Source organism: Paramormyrops kingsleyae, chromosome 7 (genome assembly GCF_048594095.1).
Source record: "Paramormyrops kingsleyae isolate MSU_618 chromosome 7, PKINGS_0.4, whole genome shotgun sequence".
Taxonomy (NCBI): Eukaryota; Metazoa; Chordata; class Actinopteri; order Osteoglossiformes; family Mormyridae; genus Paramormyrops; species Paramormyrops kingsleyae.
In genome coordinates, this window is record NC_132803.1 from 19678351 (window position 1) to 19699440 (window position 21090).

Sequence of the window (21090 nt, forward strand, 5' to 3'; positions counted from 1 at the left end):
TTTAGCAAAGAAATAAATGTTTATTTATATAATGTTTGCTTAAAGACACAGTAAACATATATTGTCCTTATTGCTGCGGTACAAAAAGTTTTTGGTTTGCAATGCTTACACTGGAAAGCTATAGGAGTACTGATAATTTCCAAAAACAAAAAAATGTACTGTATGTGCTGGTCCCATACAAACTTAGATGCCCTAATTCAATGCTGAAGGTCTGGAAAAATAAAACAAGAAATAATTTCAACATAGTATCTGAAACTGAGTAGTAAATTTCTTATTTTGCAATACAAACAAACTGCTATGACAATGAAATGAGTGATTTTTAATGCTTTTGTACAGTGTATAATCAAATTGTAAATCCTTAAAATCAAGCAATTTTAAATGGTAAGCAGCATACTAATGAAAGATTAATTGCTCATTTCTTATTAATTTCCTCTGCATTCATAGTTCTGCAGTCATGCATGAAGATCAGAAAGAATCCACATCCTGTAACAGGCTTGGTTTGTTTGGAACAACAAATCATCAGATCCAGCAAAGAATTTTGAACGATGTCCAACATGCATTTCAAAACCAAGGCCAAAAAAGTGCATGAATAAACATTCTCGTCCTTCCATATTCTTATAGCAGCAGAAGAATGTAGTAATAGCTTTAAATGCATTGGGATTTCTAGTACTGTTTTTTCACAATGTTTTTTTAAAAGATTTTGAGGACTATGATTTAACAAAGGATCATCACACCATCAAGAACAGAATACATATGCAAACATGAACAACCTCAGTGCGTAACCTGCAATATAATTCAAAAAACAAAAGACAATTTAGGTGTAATACACCTACAGTACAAGCTCACAATCACAAAAACATCTCCACTGCAATCCTGGCTGAAAAGTCACCTTAGAAAAAGAAAACTACTAAATTCTAACTAAAATATTTTCACTTGATATCCACATATTCTGCCTTAATCTTTCTAACTGGATACTGCATGTCACCTTTACTAAGAGAAATTAGACACCTTCTCCCCTGCTAATCCTCAGTTGATGAAGTGCACGATGAAACCAGATAACTGTTAAACAGCCCCAATGGGTTTCCTAATGTCTCTCCAGCCTCCCTACTTATTGAATACAGTATATGCCTGTTATTGCTGATGTTTCAAGTATTAATACCCTAACTTTCCTGCACTTGAGTAGTAACCAGGTATTACTTTATTCTTTGCTTTGATTTTGCAGACACTTTGTGAGAGAAACCGAAACGCTGACACTGCAGAGCCGTCCTGTGACGGCGGGTCTTAATCCTTCTTAAAACTTTCCTGGGATGTAGAGGAAAGGGGAAGGACTGAAGAGGTCCTCCAGTGAGCTTTTCTGCGATGACTGTTTTCTCTCCAGGTCAGAGCCTGGAAATCAGGGTGAAAGTATCTTTGTTAAATTAGAACATCATTAACACAAAACATACAAGTGAAACGATTTCCAAGTTTGGGGCTGTGGGCTGAAAAGTTTGGGAACCCATGTGACAGACATACTGGAATTGCCAAGATTGGAGAGCATATTGGCAATGTTGGAATTGTTGGAATTGTGTTTTTTTTGGAAAAAAACTACATTTAAATGTATAAAGGGACACAATTTAGAACATTTTAAAATGGAAAAAAGTACCAGAGTAAAAAGTATTTAGCATTTTTTGTGAGATTATCAAATGCACAACATACAATACTGTGCAAAAGTCTGTTTAAATGTGTAAAATGATGTTTAAATCATCTTCATTTGGTGCAAAACTATGACGTCTAGCCATTTTAAAACATCTCCTAAAATTCCCTCATGAAATAAAAATATATGGCAATATTTTGGAAAATAAAATGCAATATATTACATAATACATTTCCATATATGGGACACTAGTGCTTCAATATACTGTAATATACGTCTGGACCATGTATGGCTATATATTGATACATATAAAAAGTATATTGCAATGAAGACGAAAACTGCACTACATAAAATAAGCACCTAGCCATGATAGATAAATGAATTTTCAATAAAACTTTCATGAGTTAACTTAATGCCTGTGTTTATGCAAAGAAGGTATATTTCCTTAAATATTGAATGTCGATGTATTAAATTAATTAGTGTTCTGATTTACAAGTTAATTTAAAAGATTTAATATAATTAATATTCTTATTGGTTACATGAACTAATACTGATAAATAATCAACTGAACAAAAGTATTCATATCTTAAATATGTATATACAGAGTAACATATTGTGTAATATAATAATCAATATATTACAATGTAGTGTAGAATACGTAAGGAATTGGTGCTTCTCATGGAATATGAGTATGTAAAATATAAATACTGATGTATGTCATTGCAGGGTCTGGGCATCCCTGCTTCCCCCGCAACCTGACCCCTGATAAGCAGCAGTCTCCTCACAAGGATAGTGGAAGGTTTACATGCGTTTTATGGTCTTGGAAAAGGGATACGATCGACACCCTTGGGGGTTCCTGTGGGGGGGATCCAGGAGTATGAGGTACAGGGTCCATTGCTATGGACCTTCCCTGTATAAATGAAATAAAAGTTTGGTTGGCATTGCCAGCAGTGAGTCAGACTCTTTCCTTATGCTTGGTGGGTGCTGGACTCCGCCTGGGCTGCCCTTTGTCACCAGTTCTGTTCATCACTTTTATGGACAGAATTTCTAGGCGTCGCCAAGGGGTGGAGGGGGTCCGGTTCGGGGGCCTCAGGATCGCGTCTTTACTTTTGGACTTTTTGCAGATGATGTGGTCCTGTTGGTGTTGGGCTGTGACCTGCAGCATGCGATGGGGCGGTCTGCAGCGGAGTGTGGAGCGACCGGGATGAGGATCAGCACCTCCTAGTCTGAGGCCGTGGTCCTTGATGGGAACAGGGCGGAGTGCCCTCTCCGGGCGAGTCGCTGCCTCAGCTGGAGGCAGAACTGTTCTGCTGTGGTGCAGAGGAAGCTGAACTGGAAGGCAAAGCTTTCAATTTATCGGTCGAGCTACGTTCCTCACCTATGGTCATGATCTCTAGGTAGTGACCGAAAGAACGAGATCGCGGATACAAGCGGTCGAAATGAGTTTCCGCTGCTGGGTGTCTGGGCTCAGCCTTAGCGATAGGGGGAGGAGCTTGGACAATCGGGAGGGGCTCAAGGTAGAGCCGCTGGTCCTCTGCCTCGAAAGCAGCTAGTTGAGGCCGTCGGGGCATCTATCCAGCATATGTCCTGGATGCCTCTCTGCCTCCCTGGGGAGGGGCTTTTGGGCATGTGCAACTGGGAGGAGACACTGGGGCAGACCCAAGACATGCTGGAAAGATTATATCTCTCGGCTGCCCGGGGAACACCTTGGTATTCCCCAGTGGAGCTGGAGGTGGTGGCTGGTGAGAGGGAGGTCTGGGCATCCCTGCTTAGACTCCTGCCCCTGCGCCCAGACCCCAGATACGTGGCAGAAGGCGAATGGATAGGTTTTGAATGAAAAAAAATTGTCATATTGTCAAGCATTTTTAGTGTCAATATGGAATTATCTGGTTCTTTAATTGTCTTTATGAACTTTAATCACAGCAAGACTGCTTTCTCATGATTTAATGTAGATATCATGGATATTATTATATTCCCTGCAGTCTTTTGTAAATGTCTAATTATTTGTTTTTGTTTTGTTCCACAGATGCTGTTGTACAGCAGCGTCCAGGGGCCAAGATATCGGACACAAGAAAAACAACTGAGACAAGAATTTGTGAGTTGAGGCACCAGGTGAAGCGAATAAGGAACATGGACAAATCCTGATGGACTGTTAAATAGGCTAACAGGCTAACAGACTAACAGGCTAACAGACTGTTCTTTTGGGCCCTTTATTTGTTTTCTTTCCTTGTCTGGGACCTCTAGCTCATGTCTAAAGATTGAAAGCACAAGCAAGCACACACACACACACACACACACACACACACACAAAAACACACACATATATACACTCACCTAAAGGATTATTAGGAACACCTGTTCAATTTTTCATTAATGCAATTATCTAATCAACCAATCACATGGTAGTTGCTTCAATGCATTTAGGGGTGTGGTCCTGGTCAAGACAATCTCCTGAACTCCAAACTGAATGTCAGAATGGGAAAGAAAGGTGATTTAAGCAATTTTGAGCGTGGCATGGTTGTTGGTGCCAGACGGGCCGGTCTGAGTATTTCACAATCTGCTCAGTTACTGGGATTTTCACGCACAACCATTTCTAGGGTTTACAAAGAATGGTGTGCAAAGGGAAAAACATCCAGTATGCGGCAGTCCTGTGGGCGAAAATGCCTTGTTGATGCTAGAGGTCAGAGGAGAATGGGCCGACTGATTCAAGCTGATAGAAGAGCAACTTTGACTGAAATAACCACTCTTTACAACTTAGGTATGCAGCAAAGCATTTGTGAAGCCACAACACGCACAACCTTGAGGCGGATGGGCTACAACAGCAGAAGACCCCACCGGGTACCACTCATCTCCACTACAAATAGGAAAAAGAGGCTACAATTTGCACAAGCTCACCAAAATTGGACAGTTGAAGACTGGAAAAATGTTGCCTGGTCTGATGAGTCTCGATTTCTGTTGAGACATTCAAATGGTAGAGTCAGAATTTGGCATAAACAGAATGAGAACATGGATCCATCATGCCTAGTTACCACTGTGCAGGCTGCTGGTGGTGGTGTAATGGTGTGGGGGATGTTTTCTTGGCACACTTTAGGCCCCTTAGTGCCAATTGGGCATCGTTTAAATGCCACGGCCTACCTGAGCATTGTTTCTGACCATGTCCATCCCTTTATGACCAGCATGTACCCATCCTCTGATGGCTACTTCCAGCAGGATAATGCACCATGTCACAAAGCTCGAATCATTTCAAATTGGTTTCTTGAACATGACAATGAGTTCACTGTACTAAAATGGCCCCCACAGTCACCAGATCTCAACCCAATAGAGCATCTTTGGGATGTGGTGGAACGGGAGCTTCGTGCCCTGGATGTGCATCCCACAAATCTCCATCAATTGCAAGATGCTATCCTATCAATATGGGCAAACATTTCTAAAGAATGCTTTCAGCACCTTGTTGAATCAATGCCACGTAGAATTAAGGCAGTTCTGAAGGCGAAAGGGGGTCAAACACTGTATTAGTATGGTGTTCCTAATAATCCTTTAGGTGAGTGTATATCAGCAATTCTGTATATTTCAATGTACTGTAATATATTTTTTCAATACATTTTGCATTGTATTTTGCATATAATTGGAGCAGACACTTCAATAAAAAAAATAATAAGAAGAAAATGTACATAATTTTAAATATATTTTTGACTTATCCCGGTATTTGCAGCAACCATGCAATAAATATGCATTTTTGTGACTTGACCACTACCTTAACCTTGTTTGACTAATCAATACCTCATCGAGGTAACTAAATTTATTAAATTCATTGACCTGATGTCAAACTTAACTAATATATGGAATGTCTGAGGTGCCCCTGAGGAGAGGTTTGGGAACTGAAGCGGTGTTCATCCAACAAGATATCACTAACTTTTTAGAGAACAGAAAATATAATTGTTAGTTTTGTGTTACTGTAAATTTGTAACCTTCTCATGTTACACTGTGTTTTTGTTCTGAGCAAAAATATACTTGTTTCCCAAATAAATAGCTTTAAATGTTTACTTTAACTGCTCATGACACATTAAGAAAATCTGAAATTAGCAATGCAAGTAATTAAGTTGAGCAAGTGGTTTTAAAAATAAGTTCAGAAAATATAGACACCTCATGCTTGTTAAACAAACAAACAGATCTTACTTGCTCCCAGAAGGTCAAACTCTTTGCTCAGCAGCTCCTCTTTCGTCAGTGTCGAGAAATTATCCTCTCCGAAGGGGTTCAACACATCCAACGGGCTGCCGGCCTTCTTCTGAGAGGGGGTCAGCACCTCTGAGCCCAGGGATGATTCCCTGACACAGGTAGTGCCACAGGAAAAAATGGTTGGTCAATTTTGGTTCCCATACTAACATACTTATGAAAAGGCAGCAGTTTATTCATGCAGTCTGCCAGAACAGAAAAAACCAACCAAGTCTGCAGTGAGGTCTTGGCTCCCAAGAGCAAAAATTTTGAAATGTGTATTATATAAAGACAATATATATATTTATTTATATCTCTTCCATTTCCATGCTTTATATTTGTAACATGCTTTTTAGTTTAAATGCTCATTAAAATATTTAGTGTTGCAGATACACCCAATGCTAAGTTTACAGGTATTACCTGGAGGTGGTGAATGGGGAATTGAGAAGGACTGGTCCAGTGTGAGCCATGCCAGCTTGGTTTAAGGTCCCTAGGGCTGTCTGGAGCTGGATGGTGGGGGTGGATGGGGAGGTATGGAGAGATCCCTGATGCTGAAGGAGCTGCTGCTGAGCACAGGCCATGTGGTACTGCTGCACCTGTTCAGGGAAAGCAGGTAGATACTTATAGAAATGCTATTCTCCTGCTATAATGGAAGGGCCAAGCGGCTATCCATAACTGCTGATCCAGCAGAGTCGTGGTGAGTCTGGGGCCTCTTAAAGAGCACAGGCTATAAGGGAGGGGACCACCCTGGGTGGGAGGCCAGCTCACCACATGGCAAGCACACACACACACAAACACACACATCTTTGTGGGGACCCTCCATTTCACATCTATGGGGAAAACTCTAATCCCAACATGACAACCTTAACCCCTACCCAGCCCTAACCTTAACCATAAGTAAGCAAACAAAATACTTTTGGCATCTTTAGTTTTTTGATCGCATTCACAGATTTTTACAAAATCGAGCTTCCTCTTATGGGGACTGAAAGAAATGTCCCCACAAGATCAAAATAAGTATATTTGGTCCACAAAATATAATGCACATGCATGTGCGTGCACGCACACACACACACACACACACACACGCACACACAATTTGCCATTTGGATTCATTGAATAAATACATGTTTTTGGACTGTGGGAGGAAACCCATGTGAGCACAAAGAGAAGATGCTTCCATTCCATTAAATGGCAACACAATGGCAGGATAGGCATGAAGAGCAGATGCTGCTTAGTCTTTTAGTGTAAAATTCTGTGTGTGGGTGTGTATGTGCTTTGTGATATACTGGCATCCCATCCAGAGTATATCCCAGCCCATGTGCCCTGTGCCGCCTGATTATATACAATGCTCTGAACCAATATCGAGCACAAGTACCAACTTAAATCTCTAACAACAACAACATATAACAGGATGAAAATATCTTTTATCAGGTAGTATAATGTGATTCATAGCCAAGAGTACAATTTTCAACTTCATTTGCCAAAGGATTATAAACTGTGCATTATAATACACTAAGGGTCTTTTTACTACTCTATATAAATCAGAATTATTATTATGAGAACAGAAAGGATATGGCATGTTCCAAATAGTGATGACTATTGTCCAAACCAGGCTTCATCTGCAATATGATTATGGGGCAAAATTCAGATGAGGCCCCCCCCCCCCCCCCCCCCCCAAGTATAATTGCATCATACGTTATCATTTAACACAGATCATTGAACTCCTTTTTAACTGCCCTAGCAAACCGCATCAATGATTGACAGATGGTAACTGTTGGGAGGAAAATTAACTAAGATTATTGCCTTGACATCAAGAGGGAATTTACATTTGTATTTTTGCATGTGGTGCTGCAGGATGTTAACGGGATAGTAAAGATGATTGCTTAACAGTCACCCAGTAAATACCAGCATCCTAGTAAAAACTGTTCTGCACTATATTGGAAACAATCTCCAGTGAACATCAAAAGCACAAATGAATTTTTTTATTTCAGTATTTACAGAACAATAACAAGAGAGACGCAGCTCCCACACTTAATATAAACCGCATGCTTGCATCCTTACATTTCATCTGCAACCACCAACTGTGCAAAATGTAAGTCAAGACAGAATGCAATGATTTGCAAATCATATAAACCCACATTTCATTGAAAAGAGAACAAAGACAACATATCAAACACTGAAACTGAGAAATGTTATTGTTCTATGACAAATTTATGCTCAGTTTGAATTTCATACCAGTAATATGTTTCAAAAAAGTTGGAACGGCGCAAGAAAAGACTGGAAAAGTTGTGTAATGCTAAAACAAAACAGCTGGTTGAATATCTCACAACCAGTGAGGTTAATTGGCAACAGGTCAGTAAGATGATTGGGTATTAAGAGCCTCTGTGCAGTGAAGATGGGGAGATGTTCACCACTTTGTGAAAGACTGTGTGGGCAAATAGTGCAACATTTTAAGAGTAATGTTCCTCAATGTAACACTGCAAAGAATTTGGGCATCTCATCATCTATGGTACATAACATAATTAAAAGATTCAGAGAATCCGGAGAAATCTCTGTACCCAACTTTTCTGAAACATGTTGCTGGTATCGAATTCAAACTGAGCATATGTCCATCATATCTGTCAACAATAACATTTCTCATTTACACATTTCCTACGTTGTTTTTTCTTTTCTCAATTAAATATGGGTTTATATGATTTGTAAATCAAATCAGATTTGTGTCTCAACGTTTTTTGGAAACGGGCTTGTATCTTAGCCCATATCTGAATATTGAGCCTGCCAACCCTCTACGTCCCTCACCAAACTGACCGCTGAGTCTGGATAGTTTTAGTAACCAGAGCTGAGTTTTCTGACCCATCATGATTTACAGCCATGGCTCAAAGCCAAAAGGCCAGTCTTGTAAAAATGTGGCTCAGGTGGATTTTACCTTGGAACTTGTTTACCTTGAGAATAGCAACAAGGTTTTGGGAGCAATCTGACCACTGTTGCTGTAAAGATTAAGGTACAATGGCACGTCTTTACCTTAATTCAGGGTTCGGCACTTGGTTTCAAAGACAGGCCAGCGCTCAATAAGGGGTCAGTATAGTTTTACAAACACATGAAACTGCAGCTATATGTTTGAAATAAATTTAGTTTGAATAATGTTAACTGTTAAAATAAATATTATATTATCGGTGTCCATATCAGATAACATCTGTGAGATACCCTGTTAGATTTTTTTAAACAAAAACTAAAAAGGAAATCCTCTTTTAGGGGTCCAATTATTTAGCATTTTTCTAGGTGGCCCAGTTCAGGCCCGTAAGACTCCATTTGCTGACCTATGCCTTAAATCAGGGGTGTCCAATCTTATCCGCAAAGGGCCGGTGTGTATGCGGGTTTTCGCTGCAACTCCCTAATTAGATTACTAATTAGAGGACTAATTGGCTGAAGAGTCCTCACACCTGGGTTTGAACAGCTGACCAACAGGTTATCCCAAAAACCTGCGTACACACCGGCCCTTTGCGGATAAGATTGGACACCCCTGCCTTAAATGATTAGTTTGAAGCAGGTTCTACAGAAATTAAAAATCAGTTAACTGGAAGATACTGCTGCAGAGTGTGGCAGAATGTAAGAATTTAATTAAAATGTTAAACATTAAAAATCATACCCCAAGTACATTAACCACACTTCTCAAAATGTTCCCAACAAAGATTTCAATGTACATAGTGCTCTTCTAAAATAGTGTCACTACAGTGACAAGCCGCCAGTATATTATAGTTTTGATTTTTTTATTTATTTTAGTAGTTTAAATAGTTTTTATTTTAAAGAAACATTTGCATTTAGTTTTTTTTCTGTTTCTTTTTTAAATAAATTTTAGTTTCAGTAGGAACTGTAAAGCTGAACAGCTGCTGTACGTGTCTGATCTTTAGAGAATCCAGTGCGTAAACATGTACAGGCATGTTTAGTGGTGATTACGGATGAGCAAATTATTATTTAAGCTAAATAATATTTAAAAACGAACAGACAGTAATTGGTGTTTGTTTTTATTTTATTTCAGTTTCGAAAGCAATACTTATAGTTTTTTTTAGTTGTAGTGTTTTTATTTTATATTCGTTATTTCAGTTTACAAAAATATATTCATATTGTTTTAATTTTTGCTAACAATAATTACACTGCAGTAGTTGCAAGACTACTGCAGTGAAAAAAAGCAACTGAAATGTTAAATGGACTTTGTGTATAAGTGCTTACCAGGGACAGATCAAGAGTATGAAGTCTTCATGGGCAACAGCACACATGACATCAAGTCAGAAAGAAATTGAGCTGATTGCTCACAAACAGAAATGCATTGAACACGAAAATGTTAGAATGGCTTTTCAGTAAGTGCCATAGTACAACAACATACATTCATATTAAATATATTAGATAGTAAATCACATAAGCTCATTGAAAGACATTTGTGAATGGGACGGGGGGGGGGGGGGTTGATCTCTTTGGCGCCCTCCCGAGGACGTGATGCATGATACAAAGGCAGCAAAAGAACAAGTCATTTGGCGAATGAATACCATGTATCCGGAAGGAGCTGGATTATTCCCACACACACACACACACACATCTTACCATGTTAACGTTGTGGATCGGCTGATTATAGGTGGGCTGCATCATTACCAGCTGCTGGAGCACATACTGCTGCTGTTGCATGGGGTGGATAGCCTGGTAATACTGGGGGGAGATACCATAGACGTAAGTAGAGCTCCCCCTTCAGGATACTGGGGGGAGATGCCATAGACATAAAAGTAGAGCTCCCCCTTCAGGACACTTGGTGTTGATTTTGGGGAGGAATTTGCAGACAACACAGGGGTTCACCTGCAGGGGCTGGACATGCTGCTGCAGGGGGTATGAGTGTTGATGCTGCGGTGGATTCAGCTGCAGCTGTTGCAGGTGCTGTGGCTGCTGTAGCCGCAGGTCTGCCGGCATGAAAGACTGCAGGCTTGGACTCGGTTGCCCTCCCTTGTGACAGTGCTGGGCTGCCTTTGTGCTCTCACAGGGTGTCATCACTGCAGCGTAGACAGAAAACAAACCAGGACCACTTCAATATCCAACAGGCATCTCCTAGCTTGCTTGACCCATTTCAATGGAAATTTAAAAAATCCATGAATATAATTAATATTATACAGACAGATGGAGGGAACATTAGACAAGTATGGGTATCATTTCTGGAGGTGAATGGGCATGCTTTGCTAATTCAATACACTTTGCTTTCTTAATCAATACAAATATGTGCCTTTTTGGTCTCTGGCAACTACAGTAAAATGATATTGACTCACATCCTGTTCACTCACTTCCCCAATGCCCTTCCAAGTATGTCTTTGTCCGTCTCGCCATGTTGATGTCTTTGTTTCCCCCCTCATTCGCATCTGCCAGCTCTGCTGTGATGATCTCCCCTCTCCCAAATAAAACCCAATTCCCTGCGGCCGTCCCTGTCTAATGAGGTTCTGCCCTGCTAATCTCGCAAGTATTGCATTCGATATTGAGCAAAATGCATCACAGTCACCTATAAAACTTTGCCTCACATCTAGTTATTTTTATGGCTACAATGAACATCAATAATAAACAGCCCGCCCAGGGAAACACTGTTGGGAAAAACAGCTGAAATGTGCTCCTCCGTCTCACATTCCTGCAAGACCACAGGTTTCTTCTCATGAGGGGAATCACCTTGCAGGAGGCCTCAACGCCCAGCGTAGGGGTGAGGTAACTCCCATATCCAACAGGCAAACCAGAACCGACTTGATGCTGCTACCCTAAACTCTCTCCGGTCTCATACTGCACCTCCCCCAAGACACAGGCAGCCCATGACCAAAACAGCGGTACAAACTCCATCACCTTTCTGCCCAGTGTCTGCTGAAGAAGGAGGTAATGTTACAGGAGCTGTGGCACTCGGGATGGGAAAAACATTGGCATTCACAGCCTTTGGTCTCTGCCTGGGGGCAATAGAGGTTTCTGTAGGTCCAGCTCTTTCAAGCAGTCTGCAACAAAGAGCATGGAATTAGAGATTAACTGTTTTCTATACAGTCCTCAGATATTCCTCAGATCTATTATACTGAAAAATCAAGTCAAATTGATTGTCTCTGCCTGTCATATATGCAGATTGAACTTAATTATCCATCCATCCAACTTGTGTAACTGCTTCTCCGAGTTGCGGGGCATCCGGAGGCTAAAGGTGCAAGACAGGAAACAGCTCAGGATGGAGCGCCAACCCATTGCAGGGCACATTCACTCACACACATTCACTCACACGGCATTCACTCTCTCTCTCTCACACACACACACACACACACACACACACACTCACACACCATTCTCTCTCTCACACACACACACACCTACAGGCAATTTGGCAACTCCAATTAATCTCAGTATATTTTTGGACTGTTGGGGGGGGGGGGGGGGACTGGAGCAACCGCAGGAAACTCATTTCCCCACAATGACATGGGGAGAACATGCAAACTCTACACAAGGACCGCTTGCGGAAACTTGAACCCTGACCTCAGAGATGTGAAGTGACAGTGCTAACCACTGCACCAGCGTGCCGCCCCCTGAAATTAACTATGATTAGTTAATTTAGCGAGACATCAACTCTCCATCAACTTCCAACACATCTGTTACAGCAGTGAAACCAGCCAAATGCAATGTGAGACCAACAGGCCTGTATCTCCAGGTTTGCCATGTTAGTCCATGAGGGATGGTGACTGGGAGCAGAAGGTTACCTGGCCTTGGTTATGCTTTTCTTAGCCGCTGCCTCAGCAGCCGAAAGCGGCTCTGGGAGGGATGTGGGAATCGGGGAGTTCTACATTAAGCAGAGAAAAACACAAGACAGAGTTAGCTACCATTCATTTATGCATAATTGCATACATGACAATTATACTGGAATTACTGTAGTTTGCACATATGAGGTTATAAGTGATTAAATTATTACAAGTAATAATTACTACGGCCTCTGGCAGGTCTTTGAAATAATGTAACTTTAAGACAACAAGAACTTACAAAATTACATCACTCCTCATAAAATAAAGAATAAAAACAAAATAAATTAATAAAAATCTTTGACATTAAGTCATTATGGTTGATGGGGGAAAAAAGTCCTTACGAAAACATTGGGCACAGGGCAGGTCCTTCCTGCTATTTCAAAGGCCAGGTGAGAGACTTGAAAGATGTCGGGTCTTTTCTCCTGATCAGGTTCTAACATATACCCTAATATTGAGAGGAGGAAATATCAGTTATACCCTGGAACAGACTAATATTAAAGCAATCCCAAAGAATACATTTCCGATCTTACAAAAAAAAAAAAAAACAAGTTCTCTTATTTTGCCACAAGGGGGTGGAATATACCAGTAATGAAAGTTAAAGTAAAGACAGAAGAGGTTAAAGCAAACTTGGGAAAAAGCCAGGTATTTTTACTGGTCTGCAGGATCATTAACATGGAAAAAGCGGGGGGGGGGGGTTATTTATCTAGTTCCAAGAATAATAACTGCAAATGCTATTGTTACTTTAAAACTGGCACACAAGGAAGGCTGCATGTGATGTCACACTCTACTTTTCTTGGGACGTGACAATAAGTATGAAAAAAGGTCCCCTTGTATTTCGCCCTCTGTGGATATTTGTCAACATTCATACAATGTTCAGGAAGTTGTAAAAGGAGGCCTACAAATTTAAAACTATGCCTTTTATCCTTTTATTTTATCTCAAAATGGAAACAAATACTTACTGATTAAACAATGCAACTTAAAGGAGAACTTGGAATTGTCAGGAACAGTAACCATTCCATCAGAAATGGCCACCTGGCTCTCCCCAAATGGAAGTGTGAAGAAACACAGCTTATACAATAAACACCCAAGTGCCTAAAACAATAAAGAAAAAGTATTAAATGAAACCATTATTAACTACAATTATACAGTATATATAAAAAAATTGAATGGTTTTACAGTTTGACACAATCAAAAAGCAATACATTTCACTAGGGAACTGCAAAGGAAATGCACTGACAAATGTTAAGGTCCATCATCATGTCACTCCCTAATTAACACCAAAAATTCTGTTGCTGCATCTATGCAAGGAGCCTTCATTCAAGCTCCTTTGATATACAGTAATGATGCAAATAGTACATTGGCAAACAGATCTAGAAAGAAGAGGATTCATAAAATCTGCTTTAGCCTCTTTGGAAGAAAGCTACTTATTTCTGTATACTAGACATAATATATGCAAATATATTTTATGTGTCAAAAGGTTTATCACCCTGGTTTAATGTTGAGACAAACTTTCAGTGACAGTCAATTCCAGAATCCAATATATCTCACCCATATGTCAGCTTTAGTGGTGATTGCTTTGCCTTCATGAAGATTAATCATCTCAGGAGCTCGGTATGACAGGGTTGTGTACCTAAAAAGGAAGGGCCATGTTAGGGTCAAGGGTCAACAAATGTAGACTGTAGTGTATAAGCTGGTATTAAAAATCCTTACAGAGCTATTGATCCACTCATGAACTGTGAAAATCTTTACTTACAGAACAGATGATTAGTATAAAATTTGCATGTCCGTGCAGGAGCTTAGATCTCCCAACTTAGGTATTAAATGAAACTACTGCAACATATACACAACTTGTGCACACCAACTCTGGAAGCAGATTAAACTAAACTGAGAACTTTAGATGGAGGCATAATATGAAACATCTTTCATGCAACTGGGCTGCATCAGTAACTTGACTTACTTTTTAATCTCCTCCTCTACTGCAGAGACTCCATCTTGGTTTGGCAAGAGAATTTTGCATGTGGCACTTCCAAAGTCACATAAGACGTAGTTCCCCAAGTCATTTAAGAGGATGTTCTCAACCTGAAACATAGTTAAGACCATCACAATAAAAAAGAACATGGAGGACATACTCTGAGACAACACAGAAAACAAAGAAAATTTTTGTAAATGTCATTAAATTAAATTATTCAGCTTGATTGTTTGATTCCCAGCCAAAGTCATTATAAGGGGAAACAACATTTCCTATCATAGTGACTTTGGATCTTTTCTGGAGGTTTAACCTGCAGTTGTAAGAAATTCAGTGAAGTTATGTCTCAAAACTGCACCTGATGTGTGACTGTGTGTTTGACAGACAAACAATGATCAGCAAACATGTGACTATATCGATGACTGACTCGTGTCCCCCCAGAGTGCAGCTTATACCAGCCTTTAAGCATCACAGTTACACTGATTTATTTAACAGACATTTTGGGATGTGCTCACTCTGCTGGACACAGGATTTGACCTCAAACTTACGGACAAGGATCCCACACCCTGAGCTACACACCACACCCACTCCTGATATACTGTACACTCTGGATCACTGCAACCTTAATCCCAAGTAGGTATTAAAAATGGATGGACATTCAAGTATAACATTATACCAGTGACTTACTTCAGATGTGCTATTTGTCCTCATGAACAGAGAGGATAAACCCTGTGAGCTCGCTTTCTTTGCCGGCATTAAGTTCTCTCACATCTATCAGAAACACACGCAGCAAAGACAGAAGGCCTGAAAGGACCTTTATTTCTCAGGCCTGATTTCAATGATTAAAAAATAGAGTATCTACCACTATGTAACCAGGCATATATATTTTATATAATGTCAGCAAATAGCAGCCTAGTTGTATGCAGCTGAATTCGCAATCGAGTCGCCAATATAATTCTCCGGTATCCCAATGTTATACCCTAACGTGAACTTCCTCAAGCTGCAGCTGAGTAGTACTGAGGTTTATTCAGACCTAAATCAAAACCTAAAACAGGTACAGTTCAGCTTACATCAGTAAACATTTTAATACTTTTTTTAATAAACGTGTGCAGTAACACAAAATGTGTATCGGTGTATAGGCCCAGAGCACCAACCACGTCCATCCTCATTACAGAGCACACCTCAGATGTTTTTGCTAGGCATCGAAGTGAAATTCACCATGATGTGCCAGGGAAAGGTGCCATACAAGTTATTTGGCCGTGCCCTACTTTTGATAAACCTGAAAATGACAAGCTAGCTTTAATCAGTGTTCATAACCGCAAACTTGTTACTTCAAATGAAAATATCCAATTACTTCAACATCTCATTCAATTATTCAGTTGTGGGTCTAGGAACCAGGTTAGAAGTGGTTGGCTATGAACTCTCCCAAAAACAGCTACTGATATTACAGACGAGTTAAAGTTTGCAACTCCATACACAACAAACTCTCTGGCTGGATGATATGATGTATGCTGTAACCAATGGAGAGGGTATAATTATTCAGTATTGTATACATTATGTGTGGTCTGTGCATGCTTGGTGCAGGGATCTGGCTACTGGGTTCACTCTAGTCCATTGCATCAGGCTACAAAACCACCAAGGAGGACAATATGAACAGAAGAAAAAGTGGGGTAACACTACAGAATTATCTATAGTGCCTTATAGATGAGATCTTCATAAGGCAGTCATAATGCATAATGAACATGGCTATCATGTGTTATGCCTTTATAAATATTTATAGGCATGTTTATAATGCTTTATGGATGCATTACAATGCATTATGAATGTGTTTATAAATTACTAAAGTGTTACCAAATAGGAAGCAGAGAAGTGTGGTTTATATAGCATTTATACAGTCATGCATTATCATACATACATGCACAGAGAAACATGTCTACAGGTGTATTTATACCTTCTTAACAGCCACGAAAGATCCATACCTTCAGATCCCGGTGAATGACTGGTGTTTTGCACTGATGTAACCTGGCAACCGCCTCGCATATGTCACAGAAGATGTTGAGGACTTCAGCCTCACTGTACCCAGTATGGAGACGTTGGTTCATCTGCTTCACCACCTGGCCAGCTGTGGGCCCAGGAACACAAGAAAACATCTGAGTCACACCAAGTGTTGGGGAATAATCAGTTACACGCAATGGCATTACGCAAATAAATTACAAAATAAATGTGAATGTAATTCGTTACAGTTACTGAGAAAAAAAATATAATTAAATTGCAGTTACTAATCAAAATGTTGGTGATTACAAGGGGGTTATATCCAAATACATTATTTTCATTAAAAAGCTTATATGTAGAATATAACATTCCCTTTGTTGCTTTGCATCTCTTTGAGATGCAGAAATGCCTTCTTCTGGCCTATTTCCAGACAGTGTGGGTCAGCAAAGCCATTAAGACTTTTTAGCTTAGCCCATTTGAAATAATTTGTTAGAAAAAAAAAATGTCAAAAAGTAATCAAATAATAAGTTAGATTACTCTGATGAAATAATCATATTACTTACTATATTTTTAACAGGGTAACTACTAAATCGGTAACCTATTACATTTCGACAGTAACCTTCCCAACACTGCTCAAACATTTCCAGATGTCAACACGGTAGTAACACGTTAAGACTCTCTGAAAGCTCAGTTCATTTCATGTCAGCAAAGTTTGCAGTATCAGCCCAGTCGACGGCAGATTGCAGAGACGCAGTGAGGAGATGCATTTTGGAAGAGCTTACCTTTGCAGTGCTCCATGAGAATAAAGAACTCCCATACACCTTCCCCAACTGCACTGATACTGGAATCCAAGTACGTCACTATATTCTTATGTCCAGACAGCTCTTTCTACAAAGTAAAGCAATAATGTCAAAGTGATACGTAGTCTTATGTGCATCCCCTCAAAGAAAATTTCATTCTAGGAACGTTTACCGAACATTACGATTTAAGGCATGGAAAAGTTCAAAATAAACATCGTGTTAAAAGTTTGTTCGGGAATAATGCTATCATTGACAGAAAAACTGTAAAACGTAAAATTGCATTTCATGAATGTTACTGTAAGAATGTTCTCTGCCAGCTCTGTGAAGACTTTCACGTAACGTTAGCTACACTTCGGGAAAAGTTGCCCTTAAACTGGGATTGTATGCTGAACCCTAATGAATGTGGTGGATGCTGTGGGGGAAACTGCTTGTAAACTCTTCATTAGCGATTTGACACCATGAAAAATGAGAATGGCCGGAGGAAGCTTTCAGAATTGCACCATAAACACAGCTTATTTTAGTATATTTTTAAAGGATGTCTTGCCCGGGGAATCCTTTGTCATAAGTTAAGATTCTTGTCAACTCAGTCACCAACAGCTGATAGTTAATTTAGGTTTTGAAGATAACTGATGATGTTTACTTTTTAAATCAATAAATGAAAAGGAAAATAATACATTGCAAGCATTTACACGTGAAAATGTTTAAAGTAAACAAGGCAAGGCCTGTGCACTCAGACACAGGCATGATTTGGAAGCTAGGTATAGATTTACTGCTGAAAGGATTATAGGTGTTCACCATAATTGTGATCTCTCTCTTGTAGACGTTTAGATCTGCATTGTTGTTCACACACATCCTCTTCAGGGCACATTGCACGCCGGTGTTAGTGCGGGCCAGGAACACCACAGAGAATCCCCCTCCAGAGACAGAAAAACAATTTTAAACAGCAGCCTAGCATCAAGTAATCCATGCAAGTGAGCACTGTCTTTGAGATTCTGAAGCAGGGAAAAAATCCCTAACAGGACACAATAACCCCCTTAATTACTATACCAGACATGCTTAAAGTCCTGGAGACAAAGCATTTTAAAGTACAGGTGAAGATTATCACAAAAACCAGGACAGGAATGGGGAAACCAGGAAAGTCGCATTCAAATACAATACGCAAAAATACCAAGGTGCCATTAATTGAGATAAAGGATAAAGGCATGCGAGTCATGGTTCTTCTTAAAGAGGGATTACAGAGGTACAATGGTGTTCTGCGTTAATACATAATAAACATGAGCAAACAGGTTTGGCCTGTTTGGGCTGTTTTTTTAAAGCTTTGCACCATAATGGTCTGCAAAGGTAACAGGGCTTAGAATGTTTGTTTAGTTAACGAAGCACGACTTGAAGTAATACATGGCAACTGGAACAAGCTGCACATGGTTGAATGTGAGCCGGTGACAGAAGCACCATAGCTGAAGAGTTGGATCCTGTAGCCTGCTTTAGCCAGGGACTGTGTGACACCCGGCAGGTGCTTCACTTCATCAGAAACACAGCAGGTAACGACTGTCCACAAATATAATTAGCCAGGCTGGCAGAAACAGGGGAACAGATGACCTGTATGTCCCAAATTCCCCATGCCTACCATTTGCCTGGCTACAGGAAAACACACACACACACGTAACACATCCCTCAGACCGCAGCAGCATGCAGACATTAGCTAAGAGACTCCTGCTCCACATTCACATGTGCAGACAAAAGAGATGATTGTTTTCAATAGGATAACAAATAGAAAAGTCTCATTCTGAGCATTGGAGGCACTGATAGAAGGTGGGATTATTGATTATTTTCACGGTTTAAAAACCACTTTAAATCCCACACGGCCCTTTGTAGACACTTTTCATACAACAGCTAAGCATCCTGTTGCATGTTAATTAGCTAAAATAGTCCAATTACATCACCATCAAAAAAAGGATCATGGGAGTCATTATGTGTCAGGGTTGGGACTGTCTGCCCCGGCTCCTTCTGCATCTTCCCCATTTGGCCTGTAGGTGCTGCTGGCCATCCTGTCCTCTGTCATTCAGTCCTTCAACCTTCTGTGTTTCTCTGCCTGCTGGACCGCTGCATACTCAGAGGGCTGAGCCTGCTGGTTGTGGGTTTGAGGCAGGCTTAACCAGTCTCACTGGTAATTAGTGTCAATTGATTTTCTGGTTTCCAGTATTTGTTATGTTTTCTCCTTTGGTCCTGTTTGTACTTTTGGTTCCATGTTAATCATTCCTAGTTTGATTTGTCTTATTGTTTCCAGTGATTGTTAGTTCTTAGTCCCTTGCTTATTATTTCCTATTACAGTTTTTCTGTCCTTGATTCGCCCTCCTTGTGTTCTGGTTTTAATTGTACCCTTTTATGTATTAATTGTCTTTGCTTTACATCCCTAGTGGCAGGTTAGGGTTTCCTAGTTTGCTTTAAGCCAGGGGTGGCCAGTCTTATCCGCAAAGGGCCGGTGTGTATGCAGGTTTTTTGGATAACCTGTAGGTCAGCTGTTCAAACCCAGGTGTGAGGACTCTTCAGCCAATCAGTCCTCTAATTAGTAATTTAATTAGGGAGTTGCAGCGAAAACCCGCACACACACCGGCCCTTTGCGGATAAGATTGGCCACCCCTGCTTTAAGCCTCTTAGTTCTGTGATCAAGTTTGATATTAATTCCACCTGTTGCCAGTTGATTGATTGTTCTACCAGTTGCTTGTTGTCCTGTGCCCTCTGTTAATTGGCTAATTGGGTCATGTTGCACCTCTGCTTTCGTCACCTGGTTTAGTTTGTGTATTTAAGTTCCTGTGTTGGCTATGTGTCACTAGTTATTCTGTTTGTCTGTAGTGTCATTTCCGGCCCTGGACCCTTACCTGGTTTCCTGTAGAGTGTAGAGGTCTTGTAGTTAGTTTCAGTGTCCTGATTAAGTTTAGTTATTACCTTAGTGTTTTTTCCTCTGGTATATTCGCTGCCAGTGGATCATCAGCTTTTTACCGTCTATGACATGCTGTAACAATGTATCAAGGTATTACAGTACATACCTGAGCTACTGATGTCACCTCCCTCCACTTAAAATTCTAAAGTGTGATAAAAAAGTACTACATCCCACCAGAATATAAATTCCAGAATGCTAACAATGGAGAAATATATTCCTACTGATCGATTGTAATAAATATGCTTCTGCTCCAGATAAGAGACAGAATGGCCTCACTCTTGCCATCCAAATGATCATGCATTACTTACCAGCAGGAAACTGGCATCGTAAGACACTCTACAGAAATAGAGTGATTATATTTACTGATTATAACAGGTGATGCAAGAGTGTCACCCGGAAGCTATTCCTACTGCACCAGAAGTGATGATAAAGTGGAAGCCTTGATATTTTATGCTCCTACTTTGGGAGCTGTGACTGACTGCTGGAAAATGCTATTCATCCATCCATTTAACATTTATGTAGGGCCTCAGGGAGTCTGGGGCCTAGTTCAGGAAGTACAGGGCAACTGTCCCTCCCCAGGACACACAACAGATGGCTTAGACACACCAGTTCATCTAAACTAATGTTCTTGGACTTCAGAAGAAAACTGGACAGCCCAGGCCTTCCGAGCAATAAACTTATAAATGTACACATCTTGAATACAGGGCTAAGCTTCAGCCGCTTTACATTAGCATTAAGGTTTATTTGTAGCACAGCTCTTTAATCAG

General features: G+C 40.2%; 1 protein-coding gene across 2 annotated transcripts in view; it reads right to left on the reverse strand.

Annotated features, from left to right (window-relative positions):
• Window positions 1–21090, reverse strand: part of LOC111849774 (BMP-2-inducible protein kinase-like) — a 26665-nt gene continuing 5575 nt past the window's right edge. Inside the window, exons 1-15 of one of the 2 annotated variants that reach the window (XM_072714459.1) lie at window positions 20262–20474; window positions 18181–18299; window positions 17368–17473; window positions 16573–16715; window positions 14585–14706; window positions 14176–14257; window positions 13587–13719; window positions 12969–13072; window positions 12589–12668; window positions 11705–11847; window positions 10688–10878; window positions 10442–10543; window positions 6266–6441; window positions 5810–5958; window positions 1–1386 (exon numbers count right to left, since the gene is read on the reverse strand). In XM_072714459.1, the coding sequence (XP_072570560.1) occupies window positions 1292–1386; window positions 5810–5958; window positions 6266–6441; window positions 10442–10543; window positions 10688–10878; window positions 11705–11847; window positions 12589–12668; window positions 12969–13072; window positions 13587–13719; window positions 14176–14257; window positions 14585–14706; window positions 16573–16715; window positions 17368–17473; window positions 18181–18237 (1683 nt within the window). In that variant the 5' untranslated portion in view covers window positions 18238–18299; window positions 20262–20474 and the 3' untranslated portion in view covers window positions 1–1291. Of the gene's footprint in view, window positions 1387–5809; window positions 5959–6265; window positions 6442–10441; window positions 10544–10687; window positions 10879–11704; window positions 11848–12588; window positions 12669–12968; window positions 13073–13586; window positions 13720–14175; window positions 14258–14584; window positions 14707–16572; window positions 16716–17367; window positions 17474–18180; window positions 18300–20261; window positions 20475–21090 lie in introns of those variants that run through there. The other variant, XM_072714458.1, reaches the window with a different exon arrangement.